Genomic DNA, 20454 nt, shown 5'->3' with positions numbered 1-20454 from the left:
ATCTACATATATACGCCTTTATGAGATTTGCATTTTGTTCACACCCCTCCTCTTCACTTCCTTAACCATATGATCTCCCATATGATCCAACTATGCCCTCAGCAAAACCACCTACATGTACAAGCAGACACAACATCCCCACTCCGCCCAAAGAGTCACCCATAAGCACCCACAGAGATACGTTCAGTACATAAAGTATATATAAGAAGCTCTGGAACTGAAGCAGGATACCAATCTTATCCACCAAAATATTGAACCAAAGCTCACAGGACACTGTAAGTCCTCAGGGCCCTCATCTGAACAGATCTCAGACCACACCGAAGCTGCCAGGTCTAGACATGGGGCTGGCACTGGACCTCACTGGTACAGAGGGAACCCCTCCTACCCACTTCTGCCCAGCAGACAAGAGGAGATACCCAGACCTGAGACCTTGTCAAAAAGTCAACTGCTAACAAGTTAACATGAAGTGGCTTTATATAAAACATGAATTGCCTGTATATTTCGATAAGCAGCAGTTCCAGCTTTTATTTGTAACACAGTATGTAGCACTAGAGGAAAAAGATTCTGTGACTGTTGAATTATGCTATAAATGCAAAGAAAAGGTAAAATACTAAAAAAATCTATTTTGTAAATGCTGTCCTATCTGACCCTGCCCTGAGTTCTCAGCTCTCCCTCTCTTAGTATCATGGCAGCAGCAGCCAGGGTACGGGAAGTAAGCATGCCCTTCATGCAACCAGAAATCTGGGACCTCTCTATCCTAGGTCACAGCTGACGTCTTTCACTCCTAGACACCTTTATTGCACCACGGTATACCTCCTTCTCTATGTCACCTCAAAGAAGACAAGTAGCCATTTCTTCCCCCTAGGCCTTTCTTCTGATTCCAATCCCTGTCCAACCCAGTCTACAGTGGCTGAAGACACAAAGATGGCATGGCCGAGTAGAAGACCTTGAGATAAGAAAGGAATGAATATGTGTATAGAAGAGACAGCCTGAAAATAATGTAATAGAATAATAGGGCAAACAGATTTTTCAATGAAGAAAATAAAATTTAAGATAGAAAAAAACTGGTAGAAAATTGAAATGTCAAACTTGTGCTCAGAAAAAGCTAACTGGATTTTAATGAAAGCCTGTCTTCATCCCTGTACTGGTAAAACAAAATATGGTCAGATTAGGATTCCTTTCTAAAAAGAAAATATATGAACAAAATGGGATATATGCAAAAACATGGGCCTTCCATTAACTTATTTACTTACCATGGTCCACAAGCCAGGCCATGCATAAAGAATTCAGCTTCTCATCAAAGAATTCCACACCCTATGGATACAGAAGATTCCATTAACAAACGTCTCCAAAGTTTAGAAATCAAGATGTACTATTTATATTACACCAGTGTGACCTGAAAACTAAAAAAAACGACTTATTTCCAAATAAGCTGAATTCATGGACCAGCCAGAAAAAGAATACCATGAGATTTGATTTACAAACTGTAAACCTATTTTTACTGGATAGAAGTCATAAAGAAGAGCAGAAGTGAGTCGGCCCAGGCACTGCTGAGTGGGAGAGAACAGAGTGGCCTGGAGCCAGATGCAACACTGCAGACGAGTAGGAAGAGTGCAGCATGCACAGGCTGCCAAACAATCTCCAGAATATTTGTAAAAATGAATTACCAGGAAAATACCAGTCAGTAATATTAATAATTCTCAAATTTTCCCCCTTTTGGTTAATATCATAATAAATCCTTAAGGATAAAGAACGTGACATCAAGAGACAGACTTATCTCCAGCTAAAGAGAGTACTCTGGGATCCATGGGAGAAAGCAGAGAGAGAATAAAGCAGGCACAAGAGTACAGTGAAGTGGTCCCAGCAGTCACAGTGGAATCATCCTACTTCTCTCCACCACTGCTCTCCCCCACAACGGTGGCCGCACCAGCACAGGCTGCAGACAAGCTCCTTGAGCTGATTTGCACGGACCCAGCACCGTGGGACGTCACATCATGTGGGCGATCGCTGTGAACTGTGCTTTCCCAGCACCCTCCTCTTGAGGTCTACGCGTTCACAGTCTTTAGCTTCTTTGGATCCTAAGAAGTTTCTGACCAGTGATTATGTATTTTCAATAAAGAAATGTAATTAAAGTGCTTTGAATATATGATAAAATGGCTTCATAATACTAGATTATGAACAGGCTTTATTTTAGCACACCCTTAGATTATTACCATGTCCGCTCTCAAAGACTTATTTTTCGTTTCAGATCATGGATTTTTCTTGAGTCTTAATTAACTTTTATTTCCTGATTCTTGTGGTTTAGCCTTACTTTCACTCACCATGGTCCATAAGCCAGGCCATACATAAAGTCTTGAAAGAATTTTATAAGTTGACTACCTGAAATAAAAGTCTTTACGGATTTTTTTTTTAAGGATAAAATATATAATATTAACAAGAAGTTGAAGTTGTATAACAAAACGTTTCTGACTGATGCATGTCACCTCTGCTAGACAAGCATGAGGCAGCCAAAGTCACCAGGTGCCTGTTTCCATACTCCTCCGGAGAGCTACCAACCTTTGCAGGCTTCCCAGGTCTGGGAGGGACAGAGGTTCAAGAAATGGTACTAAAATTCACCCTTCCTTCTGGACAGTTATTTCAGTCTTTAGCAAACCAGTTAAGCACTGCTGCTTTCGACTCCGGAGAGGTGATTCATGACAGTCACCAGTGAAGAACAGAAGATGACTCTCAGTACTCGGGAATGGCAGAGGGAAAAAAACTGACAGGATGACTTTGCCTGACCCCATCAGCTATATAGGTATCCTCCACTTTTCGAAAGTTCACTTTATATCACTTCACTTTTACAAAAGAGCTGTAAAACAATATGTGTCTTCACTAACCAAAAGAAATCTGATTTTTTTAACAAAAAAAGGTGAAAACAGCATTCAGCATTTGTCTTGCAGCGAGTCAACGAGCCCTTCGACAGGCAGCGTGCACCACAGCAGCAAGAGTGGCCCCGCCAAGCTCCTTCCCCTAGAACTACACTCAGCATCTCAGCATCAGGCCGCCATTGCTTTGAACTGTGCCTGTGAGCATCTGTGCTTTATCTTGATTTACTTCCTGTATCTGTTAGCAAGATGTGTCCTATGGTAATTGCTTCTTCGCTTTGTGCCATTTCAGCTTATAAAAGCTTTCTTAGGAATGCTGTACTTTCAAACAGTGGGGGAAACCTGTACACTGATAATCTTTGGCATCCATTTTGAAGAATGGGACACTTCAAATTTGATAAAACATATGACGTCACACACATGCACAGACACATTTCATAAACTAAGTATACCAAAATAACAATACAAATTCAGTGATCCAAGAAAAGAAAAAATAAATCCCATATGCTATGATATGAAAGGAACAGAAGTGGGGTTGAAAGAGGGGAAACAAACTGTATTAATGTTGGCTATAAACTGACATATTACGAGCTTTCTGAAAAAATTTTCAGGTATTCATTTTCTTAACAATCAACAAATGTTAAGTGCCTGATTAATGCCAGGCACTGCACTATGGTAAGCACTGGAAATAAAACACTGAACACAGTCCCTGCCCTAAAAGACATCAGTTGTCTATCTCCTCAACTAGATTTTAGCAGACAGTTATACTATAGTAAGTGCAACCAACATGGTGAAGGCACATCAAATTTAGAACTGATGAGGCTATCTACTAAAAAAGAAAGGGAAGGATGTGGCTATAAAACCCAGCACTGAAATTTTAATTAATTTGAGATCAGTACAACTATCCATGAATCTCAAACAGTAATGTGATAATGCAGACTTTGGCCAAAATACTAGCATTACAAACTTCAACACTCCTTTTTTGTATGGAGAGCCCTCAACTCCCTTTAACCAGAAAGTAGGAAAAGTGGTAACCAGAGACATTTTGCGCAGAATATAGGCAAACAGGGAAGCCTCCCTGAGCAAAAGTCAAAATTGATTTATCTCAAAACCATACTTCCCTTTCTTCTGAGATAAATATTCCTTAAATCACAGAGACATTTAGTAGCACAAAATCTATGTGACATAAACCAAGAAATTAATTATATTCTTCTATGGCTTTGCTTTCAGATAGTGGGGAGGTGAAATGTGTTTCTATAATACCTTTTTATTAGAAGTTAATGCAGGGCTTCCCTGGTGGCGCAGTGGTTGGGAATCCACCTGCCAATGCAGGGGACCTGGGTTCCAGCCCTGGTTGGGGAAGATCCCACATGCCACAGAGCAGCTAAGCTCATGCACCACAACTACTGACCCTGCACTCTAGAGCCCGCGAGCCACAACTACTGAGCCCACATGCCACAACTACTGAAGCCCATGTGCCTAGAGCCTGTGCTCCACAACAAGAGAAGCCACTGCCATAAGAAGCCCAGGCACTGCAACGAAGAGTAGCCCTCGCTCGCCGCAACTAGAGAAAGCCCGCGCACAGCAACAAAGACCCAATGCAGCCAAAAATAATAAATAAATTAATTTAAATTAAAAAAAAGGATACATAAAGTTAAAAAAAAAAGAAGTTAATGCACTGATGAAAATGCAAACCACTCTACAGGCAACTAAGAGAGACCATACTTTCATGAGTCTAAATGAACATAACCATAGGAGCTACCTGGGCCTCCTACTTGCCATGGTAAATCTGCTCTACTATCTGATGCTATCCTTCAGTTCACAGAGCACCCATACTCACCAGCTGGCCTGCCAGCAGTGGCATATACTCAATGATGGCCAGCCGGACCCTCCATTTGGCATCTTCAGCCAGCTCCACTATGGCAGGAAGGAGTGATTGAGAGAGCTGCCGGATTCCAATCACTTCATTTACACAATCCAAATTGGAGATGATGTTCAAACGAACTTCAGGACACTGCAAGTACACAAGCCCCAAAAGACCACATGTAAAGATCAAGTTCTCTGCCCAATATTCTCCTACCAACACAATGAGTAAATAAAATTTAAAATAAGAAAGTACTGACTCAGGTGAAAAAAGTATTGTCTTGGAAGAAATACTTAACACTGAGTACACAAATAATTCAAAGCACATAATTTAACTGATCTTAACCAGAACTTTCAATGAAAAATCTATAGAATGGTAAAGGGCATAGGCTATGAAATCAAATTACATGCATTCAAATCCCAGATCTACCACTGCTGAGACCCTGGGTAAGTTATTTTACCTCTGTGCTTCACCTTCTTCATCTGTAAAATGGGAATAATAATAAGACCCACCCTCATAAGACTGTTGTGAGAATTACATGTAATAATAATACATGCAAAGCATTTATGATCATGCCTGGCACATAGTGTTAATAAATATTAGTTAATGTTATAATTTTGATATTATTATATTTATATTTAAATGAAAGAAACTTATCAAACAAAGATCCATTAAGTTTAAAGAGAAAAAAAAAAGCAGTGAATATAAGCAGGAAATAGGCAGAGAAGATGGAAAGACATTTTTAAGTCTGTATCAAATGGCCCATTTTCTGGGGAACTTATAACCCCATGCCCAAACATTGTCAATGGTTTAAAATAAGTTACTTTGTTGGGTTCTATCTCAGTGAGACCCCAAACAAAAACCAAACCAAATCACTGACTATCAAGGATAACAAAATTTAGGGCTTCCCTGGTGGCGCAGTGGTTGGGAGTCCGCCTGCCGATGCAGGGGACGCGGGTTCGTGCCCCGGTCCGGGAGGATCCCGCGTGCCGCGGAGCGGCTGGGCCCGTGAGCGGTGGCCGCTGGGCATGCGCGTCCGGAGCCTGTGCTCCGCAGCGGGAGAGGCCACAACAGTGAGAGGCCTGCGTAACGCAAAAAAAAAAAAAAAAAAAAAAAAAAAAAAAAAGATAACAAAATTTATAGCCAGACTTACCTCATCCTTTAACTGAGCTAAAAAAAGAGGTAGAAGATGTTCAATGGTATTCCCTTTGCCCAAAATCGTAGACAATCCCATAATTACAGAAGCTAGAGCCGACTTGACATGTTGATTTGTATCAGATACTAATTCCTAAAACAAAATCAAAATTAAAAGCCTTTCTTTTTTTTGCAAGATAATAGAAACTTCCATACCATTTCACAAGGAATTTTAAAAGACAGCACTATTTCAGTATTGATTAGTTGATAAAGTTTCCTCAGACCATCTGTCAACTAATATAAACCTATGCACCAAAGAGCACTTTACACTTATAAAGCACTAATAAGTAATAAATAACAATGTCACATGTTAACATATCTGTCCCATTCATCCCTGGTCCAAGTTTAAACTCAAAGAGCTTTAAGGGAATATTGATACAAACAAAAACTGAGGTAAGGTTTACCTTCATATAGGGCAAAGTGAAACAAAAAATAAACTAAAGTTAGGTTTACCTTTATATGGGGCAGAATCTGATTCATAATTATGGTCTCTCTACCTTCCATGGGCAAGTTCTCACAAAGTTCTAAAAGAGATAAATAGAAAAAAAAAAAATGCTTACATAGAGCCATTACAAGGAGCCAAATGAAGAAATTTAACCGGGTTTATCAACAGTTTCAAGTTAAATCAAATCATATGTTTAAGCAAGTAAGCTCCAAGGAGGAAAACTGGCTTATTTTAAATGCACTTTTTGGTCAATCTATATGCCACTGTGTACCACACCAATCCAACCTGGAAATGCCTTTTTTTTTTTTTTTCCTAAAAACAGAAACAGGGTAACACAGCTGTTTGGTTTTAAATATAAAGGGAGTAGCTTTATGTGACAATGTAACATTTCAACACATTAAAATCATCTATTTACTTGAAAACATAATCTAGAACAAAAAAAATACAAAATTCACTGACATAAAGAATGCACCAAAGTGAATGACATAAACTACAACATAAACTGATGCCTTAACCTTTTACTTTGTGGGCAGCAGCTGCCCGGACTTCAGCTTCACAGTCTTTGAGTAGGTTCTGAAAGGCGGGGATGAGGTCATTTAGGGTGATTTTGGGACCCACAGCTTTCTGGAGCTATAAAAGAATTTGTACAGGTTTTAATGTATTCTAAACAAAATAAGTAACATGAACACACAAAACAGCGCAATCTTCAAGTATAGACAGTCCCCAACTTATGATCGTTTGACTTAAGGTTTTTCAACTTTAGGATAGTGTGAAAGCAATACACGTTCAGTAGAAACCAAACTGCAGATTTTGAATCTTGATCTTTTCCCAGGCTAGCGATATGCAGTACAATCCTCCCGTGATGCTGGGCAGAGAGAGGAAGCCCCAGCTCCCGGTCGGCCATGCAATCACGAGGGGAAACAACCGATACGTGTAAAACCATTCTGTTTTTCACTTTTAGTACAGCATTGAATAAATTACATGAGATATCCAACACTTTATTATAAAATAGGTTTTGTGTTAGATGATTCTGCCTAACTGTAGGCTAATGTAAGTGTTCTGAGCACATTTAAAGTAGGCGAGGCTAAGTTATGATGTCCAGCAGGTATTAAATGCGCTTTCAACTTGCAATGGGTTTATCGGGACATAATCCCATCCTGAGTCCAGGAAGATCTATATATGTTTTTGCCATGAGCACTTCTAATTCAGAAATTTTTGGTACAACAGCAAATCTGTGGGTTTCTGTTTTTTTTCTTTAGTACTCAAAAAATGTCAGTGCAACAATTTTACCTCTGAAAATTTGTCAGCTACCATATAGCGAACTCGCCAAGATTTATCTTCTGCTGCTTGTCCAAGTGTAGGCATCACCAAAGCCTCAAGGTCATCCTCAGAAAGTAACTGAGCAATATTGACACAAGCTTCCACAGCTAGGAGGCGCACTGAATCCTAATGAACAAAATTCCTTTCCGTTAGTCAGATAATATTTACTGAGAGCCACGCGGCAGTGTGTGGTGTGTGGTAGTGCCGTGGGTATCATTCAATTTAAAAAAACCAACCACACTATATGCAGCTCATGTCTTTATGTCTTGAAATAGCTGCTCCCTTTGCCTGGAATGGCAGGCATGTCAAAGCCATAAAGGCAGAAATGACTGTTCTCTGAGCGAACAGCAAAGTAATGACGTCAGTTAGAGTTCAGGATTTTTATTAAGGAAAATGAAAATAAAATGTGAAGATTAAGTGAAAAAAGAAAACATTTTAATGATGTCTCTAAATCCTCACTATAAGAAGTTGAGGGATAAAAATGAAAACAATGCTTGTACAAGTTGTTTACAACAGATCAAAACAGAGAAAGAGAACAGGGGATAAGGGTAAGGGAATGACTTAGGAAGCTCAGTTTTCAAAATACTCATTGTAGGATGGCAGTAATAGGAGTTTAGGCATGAGATAATGACTTGGAAAAAAATACACAGAAAAACAAATTTTTAAAGTAATTAAAAAAAACATTCAATTTAAATGTTGATGATCAAGGACAGAATAACTTTGAGGTAGCCAAGCATAAAAAACCCAGCAGAAAAAATTAGGTATGGGATTAATGAACTCAGCTTCCCAAATGTAAACCACCAAGTATCAACGTAGTACCTGTATGACCTTTGCACAAGTGGAAGTATATAATTAGACAAATCAATGAAAAATAGGGAATTGAGACTATAGATTCGGGAATCATAAATATATTAGTAGGAACTGAAAATACATAAACATCTGAGCACCCAGAAGAAACAAGACAAAAATTTTAAGAGTATGTGTGTGTATATATACATATATAAATATTTTATATATGTAACATTCCTGTATGCGTATATCTAGGCATGTGCAAACACACAAGGGATAACAGCAACTCCAACTTTCCGAGACACTACACGTTTACAGATCAACAATAACTTACCCTACGCCCAAGATACTCACTACTCTATCTAAAGGAACAGGCTAAAAAAGGCAGAACTAGGTTCTTGGTAGTAGCTATACAGCTATTTTCAGATTCCAAAAATTATGATGAATCAAGGGATTACCATCATCTATGGAAATATATACCCATCACTATTTGTTCAATTAATCAACTGCTTCTCTTCCAGAACTCCTGATTTTCTTCCCTATACCTGCTACTCCTCCCAGAATCTTCTCCACTCAGCAGTGACACCAGCATCCACCCAGTTGCTCAAGCCAAAAATCAAAGAGATCTTGATTCCTCTTCCCTTCATCCAATTCAATAATAGTTCTACTGACTACCTCCAAAACTATCTCCAGTTTCTCTCCATCTTCACTATACCACCCTAGTTCACCACTGTCTCCTGCCTGGATTATTACAAAAGTCTCCTAATTTGTCTTGCTGTTTCTACTCTCAATCCCACCTTACAATTTAGTTTCCACCTGGAAGCCAGAAGGATCTTTTAAAAATGTAGATTACATCAAATCACATCGCTGCTTAAAATCTCGGTGTATTCTCATTCCACCTAGAAAAGAAAATCCAAACTCTACACCCTTGTGGTTTAAAGGTCCCCCACAATCTGGGCCCTGCTTATCTTCTCCAAACTCATCTCTGATCAGAGTCCTTTTCGCCCACTATGTTCTAACCTCAGGGCCTTTACACTAAGTGTCCTCTCTTCCTGGAATTCTCTTTTCCTGGAGCTCTGACACCCTAGGAAAGGGCATGGCTGGCATTTTTCTTTCATGTCTCAGTTTATGCCACCTCTTCACAGTCCTTCTCTGACTAACCAGTCTAGAGGATGCCCTACAATCACTCCCCACCACTGTGTCACCCGACTCTATTTTCTTCATAGTATTTATCCCCAATGTTTTGTTTGTTTATTTCCTTCATTAAATTGTAAACTCCATGACAGCATGGTCCCTGTACACCCTGTTTAACACTGTAAACCAGCACTAGAACAGTGCCTGATATGTAGAAGGTGCTTGATAAATACTTTCTCAATGAATGACTAAGGCAGGAGCAGCAATTCTATCAGTAGTCAGAGTGAATATACACACATGTATTTTACAACTAAGCACAATATTTTTTTGAGCATCCATTGCTGCTAATACCACAACTAGACATAACTCTTGATGAAAAGTAACCTCCACCTACGAAGTGATCTTATTGCCCCCCAAATATCAAACCTAACTCTCCTTAAGCCTTTAGATCAGAGCTGGGGCAAGTGCTGGCCAAATCTGAAAAGCAGCAAGTTTCTGTAAATAAAATTTTACTGGAACGGCACCATGCCCATTAGTTTACATATTATAGAGTGCTACATACAACAGCAGAGCTTTGTGGTGACAACAGAGACTGTCTGGTCCATAAAGCCTAAAATATTTACTATCTGGCGCTTTCACAAATCTCCACTCTAGATTCAACTACCAATTTTGCAGGACAAAAGAAAATGTTAAATTATACCACTGGAAATGTAATCAATGAGATCTCAAATGAGGATTCTAAACCTGTACTGTCCAATGCGACAACCACTACCCACTCACTACGTACTTCTGTGTGCCTGAAATGTAACTAGTGCCACATGTTTAAAGGATAGTTATTTTGGATATATTGGGTTAAATAAAATATATTATTAAAATCAACTTCACCTGTTTTTTCCTTTTTAAAACGTGGCTACTACAAAACTTAAAAGTAACAGCGGCTTACATTGTATTTCTGTTGGATACTGCTGTTTTAAACTATACTGTATGAGTAATAAAATTGCAAAGAGAAGTAAGGAGGTGGTTACCACGAAAGTCAAGATGAAGTGTTAGTCTTAAGGGGGTGGAGAGTGAGGAGTGGGAACTGGGGAGCAGGGTTGTGTTTGGGAGGGAGCCCATGCTGGGCTTCCGGGGTAGTGGCTGTCGAAGTTCTATCTCCTTTCATGGATGAAAGTCACAAGACGACATTAACTTGTAATGATTCATTAAGATGCATATTCACTTTGTGCTGTTTTCTATATATTATTTTAATAAATTAAAAAAATTATTTCAAAAGATTTACCATCTTTAGATCTAGAGGCTGAAAATAAGACTCATGGGTATGTATCTGCTGCTCGTGATCCTGTACACATAAAGTGATTCTAGGGCAGCAACTAGGTAAAACCTGAAGGGCTCTTCTTCTGGAGTCCAGGAACTCTGGGGGCTGATCCTCCAAAGCACCATACAGAGAGGCAGTGCAGCTTAGCAGTGAAGGCCATGAACTCTGGAGCTAAACTGCCTAGACTCAAATCCCCAGTCCAACACTGCTAACTATGCAACCTTGAGCAAGTCACTTCAATTTCCTGTGCCTGTTTCCAATTATGTAAAATGGGGTATCTACCTAATGGGGCTGTCCTGAGGACTGAATTACTTCCCATATGTAAACCACTTAAAACAGGCTGAGAAAGATTTATTTAGGTGCTTGCTAGTGTATTATTATTGCTATTTCTACACCAATGAGATCCAGATCCTTGGATTTATAACTGCTATCAAGTGAAGTCATCCTATACACTCGCATAGAGGATGCAGAGGGTCAAACAGCTTTCCCAATACATGCTATGCTTGTTTATCTGAAAGCCAAAAATTCCAGGAAACATTACTCTCCCATGACAATCCAGCCTGCAGTGCCCAAAGGTATGTTACCCTTTAATGCAGCTTTGGTCTTCCTTTCTAATTATGGCTCTCATTTCCTCTTTGACACCCCCTTCCTTTTAACAGCTGCTAATGTAAAAGAAAACTGTGGTCTGGCTAAGAAAGAATTATAAGGACACTGAGATGGGTCATATTAAACTTTATCCAGGCCAGAATTAAGTATTAATTCTGCAAAAAGGATCCTACCACTAGAACCAAAACACCCAAAGAAATTCTTAAAATTTTAAGAGGAGCATATCTGTGTACTTTAATTACTAAGAGTTTAACCTACCTGTTCATCGGAAGCTAGATTAGTGAACAATGGAACAATTTCACTTTTCACACTGTCTAATTCCAAAACTTTTGCAAATTCACCCAATTTGGAAGCAGCAGCACGTCGTACCATTGGTGTGTCATCTGAGCACAAGGAACGGAAGTGCCTGCAGCAAATAAAATAATGAAGGTATTTCCTGTCAAATGCCATTGATGAAGCATCCCCCAACGCACACAGAAACTTTAGAGGTTTTCTCTTACAACCATCCGCGATTAGACTTCTACTCATAGAAGTAACAAGGGAAAACCCACGGGTATATTCAACTGGACAATAAAAAGTGGTGTCATTAATCCGACTACCCTGATACCAGTCACTCACTGGTAACAGGGTACTGTGTAACTTGTCAGCTGTGAACTCCCAATAACCCCAAATAACTAAAAAATACCATATCTTACTGTCTAATTTCTGCTTTGACAGCATTTGAAGCCCTGGGATAGCAAACGCTGAACAAACCACATGCAGATGTGCGAGAGGTAAACCAATCCCCACTCGCTAGGCGTTTCACCAGAGGGACAAAGTGAGCCTCCAGAGCCACAGGAGTGTGCTCCTGGGAGATCTGCCTCAGGGACTCCACAGCCTTGTCTCGAACCACAGTCTCTTCCACGGTCGCCAGACTTTCCAGAGGAGGCTAAATAGACCAAAACGGAAAACGAGAGAGAAAATTTACTCAATCAGGTTAGATACAGATTATCACCTTTTAAAGTGACTGAAGGGAGGTGGTACATGTAACCAGAATGTTAGCTACATCACACCAAATGGTTACTTTCAGTTCACATGGTGATAACATATGGTGTGTCCAACCTGAAGACACGACTTCTGTAGGACAGCCAAGATCTCACGTCCCAGATGGCAATTCCCAGATGGTGTCTACAAATGACACAGTGGAAGAGACTTGACACAATATTAATATTATTGTGAGCTGAATCACTAGATTTAAAAGCTATGTAGCAGGACTTCCCTGGCGGTCCAGTGGTTAAAACTCCGTGCTTCTACTGCAGGGGGCGTGGGTTTGATCCCTGGTTGGGGAACTAAGATCCCACAAGCCTCACGGTGCAGCCAAAAAAATAAATAAATAAAAGCTTTGTAGCCAAATTCAGACAGGATAATGTACACTTCCTCGAGTAAGTGCAAAAACATGACCAGCGCTGGGCACCATAATTACATGAGGACATCTCATCAGGACACTGAGTCCACAGCCTTTGGGTTATTATTCTACCATTCCTGGAGGTGGACGCTACCTGTGTCCACTGTCTCCACACCAACCTATAAAAGGCTGAGAACAAAATCCTTTTTTCAGAATACATCCAGAATCTTCCCAAGAGCCACACACAGTGGGAGTTTCCAAAAGAACAATTAAGTGAAGAGTGCAGAGGTGGTAGCAAACCTTGCCTGCAGCTTTAGAAACAGAAGAGACCAAAGGGGCTGGTCTGGACTAGGATCAGTGAGTGAATATAACACAGCCCAGTAAAAAGTGACAGAGGGCGGGTTCTCTGAACCTCTGCCTTTCTGGGTTTACACTCAGTCCAGGCAAATGCAGCATATACCATGAGGTGAAAATGTTAAAGACAAAACCCACATGCAGAACTGACCAGGAGAGTTAAACACAATTGTGAGTCAAAGGAGAGACGTGTGTCTATCCAATAATACATTTCAAAAATTATTTGATACACAGAGGTAGAAAGTACTCAGCTTTTCTAAGAGGCATTTCAGAAGCCCTTTGAAAAGATACTGCTTTCTGACTTGTAAAGGCCTTTCATGATCTGTCCACTGCCATCTCTGACCTCCTCTCATGCAGTATCACTGGATAATCTCTATCACTACTACAGGGTAAGGCAAGCTCCTGTCTCTTGATGTGAACTCTGCCTATCTCTCCATGCTCTTTTCCTATGCCCCCGGACCACCACTTCTTCCAACTCTAGCACCAACACTGTATACTCCTGCAGTCCAACCGGTTCCATGCTTCCAAGGCTCTTAAACTCTTTCTTTTAAAATGATAATTATTCTTATATTCTAGCACTGAGGATACGGAAGAAACAAGGCCACAATTTCCTTGCTCTAGTGGAGTTCACATTTTTTTTTTTCTTTTTTGGGTCTTTTGATTTTATTTTTTTAAATTTATTTTATTCATGTATAGTTGATGTACAATGTTGTGTTAATTTCAGCAAAGTGATTCAGTTATACATATACATACATTCTTTTCCATTATGGTTTATCACAGGATATTGAATATAGTTTACATTCTAATGGAGGAAGATAACAACTAGTCATGAAACCAACTAGATGGTGTTGAGTGTTCTGTAAAGAACTAGAATAAGGGGAATTCCCTGGCCGCCCAATGGTTAGGACTCCATGCTTTCACTGCCAGGGACCCAGGTTCAATCCCTGGTCAGGGAACTAAGATCCCACAAGCCAAGTGGTACGGCTAAAAAAAAAAAAAGAATAGGATAATGTGATAAGGGGTGAGTGGGGAAGCAATTTCAGGTTGAGTGGTCAGCGAAGGTCTCTGAGATGCATTAAAGTTGATATGTGAATGACAAAGAGACAGCCCCAGGAAGCTCAAAAAAGAAACATTTTATTATAGGGAATACCTAGGGCAAAAGTCTTAAGGCAATAAACCTGGTTTACTCAAAGAACAGAAAGAAGACCATTGTGAATGGAATGAGGTTATTACGAGGGAACACATGAGATAAGCTCATAGGGGCAAGTTTTGTAAACTAAGGTACAAGCTAAGGTAGAAATTTGGGATTTTCTAAGAGTCGTGGCAGGTAGTGAGTGATCCACCCACTGGGTGAAGAGTGAACTGTAGTGGTGGGGCGGGAGGCATGAGTGGAAGGCAACTAGTTAGAAAGTTACTGCAGTAATCTAGAGGAAAGATCATGTCGTCTAGAAAGATTAGAGGAATGAGCTAGATGGTAGTAGGGATGAAGGAGAGTGAACTGATTTGGAATATACATAGAATCTATAGGAGTTACTAATGGATTAGATGTGGGAAATGAGGGAAAGCGAATTCAAGAATGTCTTCTAGGTTTTGGTTTGTGCAACTGGGTAGACGGTGATGCCATTTACTGCAACGGGGCAACTAATTAGGAGGCATATTTGGGGAAGAAAATTGATGTTGTTTTAGATATTAAATTTGAAATGCCTGTTTGACATCCTAGTAGGAAAATCACAGGCAGATATATAGAGAAAGACAAACATAGATATTTATATCTATCTTTCTACATATATCTATAACTGGAGTTCCATGGAAAGGTAAGAGATAAAGACAGAAGTCACAAGAGTCAGCAACATAATACAGACAATATTTAAGCCCGGAAGCATTCAGCCCTATCTTGTCTAACTGGCAAATTCCTAGTCATCCTTCAAAACCTAGTTCAGACATTCTCTCCCAAAAGATCTTCCCTGATCACCCTGGGTTAATCCCTTGCCCTTCTCTATTACTTGAATGCCTTTTATATGCTTCAAATTTTTCCATCTAACACTGCACAGTAATTATTTGTTGACACATAAGGACAGAGGCCTCATTCCATTCATAATGCTCTTCTCTAACATTAACACTGTAACTTCAGTGCCTGATATAATAGGTTCTCAATAAATGTCAACTAAATTAAACTGAATTCATCAAATCCGCAAAGTAAGTCAGAAGCAAAAGTTACAATTAAAGACAAAACTAATAAACATTCCCCAAGCCATAACATTGCTAGATGAGCATTAAGATTTCCACTGTAAGGGGGAAAAAGCCATGAACAAAAACCATCAAATCCTTTTTCTCCCGACCTCTAAATTAACAAATCTACAGAGGCAAAAAAGAGGGAGAAGTTCTTTAATTCATAGTCAGAAAAAATAAGAAAGGGTTAATTGAGTCCCAAGGGCCTAGTTATTTGTCCTCTCAGTAGCTAACACTGTGACTATCCATAAAAAGATCTGTATAAAAAGTGCTGCAGTGTGCCTATCACCAAACAATGTATCATTTATACTGCAAAAGTTGTAGGAGAGTAGGCAGAATATACTCACCAACAAACAGTGGGCAAAGTCAGGACCTCCCACCAGGCCAGTGAAATTTCCCAGCTGCTCAGCAAGAGCTAACAGTACCTCATCTTCATCATAAATTGTATCTGGAAATGACAACAACCCAGTACTCATCAACAACGATATCTGGCCCAGAGCTGGACACTCACACAAAACTAGGAATAGACTCAATATGTAACTAGATGGTCTGTCACAGTCCTAACAGCCTTTTCCTCCTTCTCAATCAAGAGTCTTTATGGATCTGTTTTACAGAATGAGTTAGAAATTCATAATCCATATCAATTACTTTCCTATTAGCTAAATAGTTAAGGTCTGAATATGTCTGGCCACAAAATTACAGTATATGCTGTCCTGTTTCTTCATGGGAAACAGCAGGCTCAGTTTAGTACTTGCTAATACTGTGGGTAACAAATTCGAAAAAAAATAGCCAAAGTTTTGAAAGCCACTGGAAAACAGAAATGCCCATGCCTTTCCTCCAAGAGTCACATACCTGTAAGAAAAGGCAGCAGTTCAGTTCGCGTCCTTTCTACTCCAAGTGCTAGAGCAATTGTTGATAATTTCTTAATACTATTGAGACGGAGCTTTAAAAAAGTAGAAAGAACGAAGTCAAGAAACAGTTGTGATTTAGACCAAAAGACAGTAGTTGCATGCTTCCCTGGTGGCGCAGTGGTTAAGACTCTGCCTGCCAATGTAGGGGACACGGGTTCGAGCCCTGGTCCGGGAAGATCCCACATGCCACGTAACAACTAAGCCCGTGCACCACAACTACTGAGCCTGCACTCTAGAGCCCTTGAGCCACAACTACTGAAGTCCCCGTGCCTACAGCCCGTGCTCCGCAACATGAGAAACCCGCAATGAAGCCCGTGGGCAGCAATGAAGACCCAACGCAGCCAAAAATAAATAAAATAAATTTTTTAAAAATGTGAATCATTTAAAAAAAATTTAATAAAAAAAAAGACAGCAGTTGCAAACAGGTGAGATAATAACATACAGGTAAGAATGAAGAAAACCTTTAATTTAGATTTTATTCTATGAGGAACCTCAAGAACAGTGGAACACGCCTTCATTAGCTAAAGGAAGATTTCTTAGGAGAAACACGTTGACGGGCCCATTAAAGAAATGAAAGAAAATACAATATTCAGAAAAGTGAGACAATTTTAAAAAGAGAGAACTTTGGCAGTGGTGAAGCAGGTGAAACGGTTGAGTACAACCCCTGCCTTTTCAAAGAAAAGTTCCATCAGAGGTGATACACCGCCTCCTCTAGGTTAGTTAGCCATCCAACCTAATTTCTACCCCACAAGCCCAGCGGAAGGCAGTCATTCACCTGCACTTCACTGGGCGCCTTGGCATCCTTGCAGCCCGCTCCAGGCCCTCGCGGTTCCGCTCCGCCCTCCTCCCTCTCGCTCAGCTACAGGGATGACCCGCCCAAGGCTGGACGCGGCGTTCCCACCGCCCGGCCCGGAAGGAGGGCCCAGGAGGGAAGCCGGTTCTCCCACAACCGCCCCGGACCCGGTGCGACGCCGGGCCAAAGCCTCAGCCGGCCGGGACAAGGGATGCTGGAGAGGTTCCCGGCCCGTCGGGTCGAGCCACCAGAATCCCTCACCGATCTCTCCCCTCCTCCCTGTCAAGTTTCTGCTCCGAGTCCCAGCTTTTAATCCCTGGGCCTCCCCTGCCCCGGGGCGGGCCTTCCCCCTTCCCTACCACGCGCCCGGCCGAGCCCGCCTCCGCTCCCCGGCCCGACTCCAGTACCTGCACGTCCTCATTGCGCAGCTCGTCGATTAATACCGCGATCGGGTAGAGCGAATCGTCTCCATCTCCGCCCGCTGCCCCCTGGCCCATGCGGGGCCCCGCCACGCCCGCCATGTTCTTTCTCCTCCGCTTGGTCGCCACCGCCCGCTTCGCGCCCAGGCCCCGCCCCGCGCCCAGGCCCCGCCCCGCGCCCGGAGAGGCAGGGCTAAGACCCAGGCTCGGCTAGTGCTGAGGTCGGGGAGCCAAGTGCCTGGCCGGCCGGTGGAGGCCCCATCCCGGACCCCGTTGCTGGAGGTGCACGTCTGAACTCCAAAGGACAGGTGGGCTGAGAAAGCGAAAGGAGACCGCGTGTCCTTTCCCCAGGCAAAAGAAATAGGGGCGGGGATTCGTCCTGCTCATGATGATCTGAAGGCGTCGGGGACTTACCTGAGTGAACCAGGCTGTGCCCTCTTAGGACTCAGGCGGACCAACGAGGATGCCCAAGGACAGGAGGAAAAAAGATTTAGCGCCTCTCCTGACTTCATCCTGGCCCTGAGCCATTTGGGTCTCCAGTCCTAATTTCCCCTCTATCCTCAAGCTTCCACAAAACCCCTCCACCTCTTCCTCCGGCCTGTGCGCCAGAATTGTATCTGGCTCCTGCCCCGTAAGACAAATAACGCGGGCGGTGAGAGAAAATGAACAGCGCTATCCAAACTCCCCAGTCAATATTTTTTCCGCTTTCTCCATGCAAGCTGTTAAAAACATGTTGCTCTCTTGTTTTTGTTTCTTTTCAGTTTGGTACTGGAATGGTGCCTTCTGTTGTATTTTCTTCCTCCCATTTTTTAGGTCTTTAGCATGCTAGAAGTACAACAATCAAGCAAAACTAGGGCAAGCTTTAATCCTTCCAAATTGGGTGGCGTGGCTACTTTGCTTGTACAAGAAAGGCTAAACTGACCTCTCTAGAACTCCAGGAGTCCTCAAAGGCAGCAGTGGCAGGAGGTGAGGGTATGGGAGTGCTTACTTACAAAATTTAGTGGGAAGTTTCCATTTACCCTTGTTAGGGCAGCATGGAATAACTAGAATGTCCCTTTTTGTTTGTTTGTTTTGAACTATAAGCAGCTTGGATTGATAGCTACCTATGGTGATCACAAGCTCTGAAATGGTAATTCTATGTGTTTGATTAATAAGAAAAGTAAAATTATTAATAAATCTAATTTAGGAGACTTTTAAAAAAAAACATGGGGTTCGGGCTTCCCTGGTGGCGCAGTGGTTGAGAGTCCGCCTGCCAATGCAGGGGACACGGGTTCGTGGCCCGGTCCGGGAAGATCCAACATGCCGTGGAGCGGCTGGGCCCGTGAGCCATGGCCGCTGAGCCTGCGCGTCCGGAGCCTGTGCTCCGCAAAGGGAGAGGCCACAACAGTGAGAGGCCCGCGTACCGCAAAAAAAAAAAAAACCCAAAAAAACATATGGGGTTCTTGGAAGTAAACACAGTAGGTAAGGCTTTTGATCATAGTGAAAGTTTGAGAATTAATGGATCTGAACAGTAATTCTCAATTTAGGTTTGTGCATGTGTTCTCTAGGGTTTTGTCTTTTTTTTTTTTTAATATTTATTTATTTATTTGGCTGCATCTGGTGTTAGTTGTGGCACACGGGATCTTCCTTGCAGCATGCGGGAACTTTCTTTGAGGCGCCTGGGCTTCTCTCTAGTTGTTGTGCATGGGCTCAGTAGTTGCAGCACGCGGGCTTAGTGGTTCCGCGGCATGTGGGATCTCAGTTCCTTGACCAGGGATCAAACCCACGTCCCCTGCATTGGAAGGTGGATTCTTAACCCCTGGACCACCAGGGAAGTCCCTAGTTTTGTTTTCATTTTGATAATTATTTTTTAGATTTGCATAAGCATATTCTGGATTATTTGGATGACTACTTTATAACCTGGTATTGCCACGTGATCTCAATACCTACATTGCATGTGTGTTCATTGCTGCTTTTATTGTTCTGGGATCATGAGAAAAGAACAGAGGTGGATTTAAAATGAAAATGGTGTTTTCAAGCACAAAATGAAAGCCAAATCACATCATAGGACTGCACTGTCACAGTAGTTCTAACAGAAAAGTGGTGAGAAAATTGAGATAATATAGGTCACTTGGTGGCATAAGCATGTTGAACTCAAAAGAAGCTGAGCTTTCGCAGGCAGTAACAGTCACAATACAAGGGATAATTTAGTCTCAGCAAAATACATCATTTGCCGTGTTAAATTACTATAATATTAATATGAGTAGTATTAGTTTTGTGGTTTCATTTGTATTTAACTTATAAATCTATTTTGGTTTTTTTAGTTGTATAAGAACTATAAATAAAAGAACATTATATTCCTACTTTATGTTTGTAAATTTAAGTAGCATGGTAATAAAAATAATTTAAGTAAACTTAGGGTTTTTAAGATTTTTTTCCTTAGAAATGGATCCAAGTACTACTTGAGAAGCAGAAAGTTAATAGTTTTTTTGATTTAGTACTTTACCAGTTAGATCAGAGGGGGTTCCTATTGGCATGAGGAGGAGAAATCGGTTCCCTTATAGTTTATGTGAAAAGGCTTCAGAAATGATGAAGGAAGCAAGTGCAGAAAGAAGCACATTAAGTCAGTTCCACACATATCATCTCTAGATATTAGCTCAGGCTTAGACGAGCTTCGGTATGCTAAACTAGCACACTGATGGATGCTAAGCTATTTTGTTTAAAACTCAAATATGCTTTGCTTACCCAAGCACAATGAATTGGACACCTATGGAATAACACAAGCTGAGAAAATAGGTCCCAGAAAATTGCCCGGTTTGAGAGTCATCAATTCTGGACTTCCGTTCCCACC

At 41.3% G+C, this 20454-nt stretch overlaps 1 protein-coding gene across 1 annotated transcript in view; it reads right to left on the bottom strand.

The window, feature by feature from the left end:
* PPP2R1B (protein phosphatase 2 scaffold subunit Abeta) overlaps positions 1-17726 on the bottom strand; it is a gene marked incomplete at its 5' end in the record, with an annotated part of 36082 nt that extends 18356 nt beyond the window's left edge. The window contains 11 exon segments of the mRNA XM_082844785.1: positions 1254-1314; positions 4708-4881; positions 5885-6019; positions 6379-6449; positions 6886-7000; positions 7661-7816; positions 11793-11940; positions 12230-12462; positions 15849-15949; positions 16354-16444; positions 17613-17726. Of these exon segments, the coding sequence (XP_082700911.1) occupies positions 1254-1314; positions 4708-4881; positions 5885-6019; positions 6379-6449; positions 6886-7000; positions 7661-7816; positions 11793-11940; positions 12230-12462; positions 15849-15949; positions 16354-16444; positions 17613-17726 (1399 nt within the window).
* Between the last annotated feature and the right edge of the window lie 2728 nt (positions 17727-20454).

This window comes from Leucopleurus acutus (genome assembly GCF_964270905.1).
Source record: "Leucopleurus acutus genome assembly, chromosome: 8".
Taxonomy (NCBI): domain Eukaryota; kingdom Metazoa; phylum Chordata; class Mammalia; order Artiodactyla; family Delphinidae; genus Leucopleurus; species Leucopleurus acutus.
This window is presented reverse-complemented; position numbering and strand designations above follow the sequence as displayed.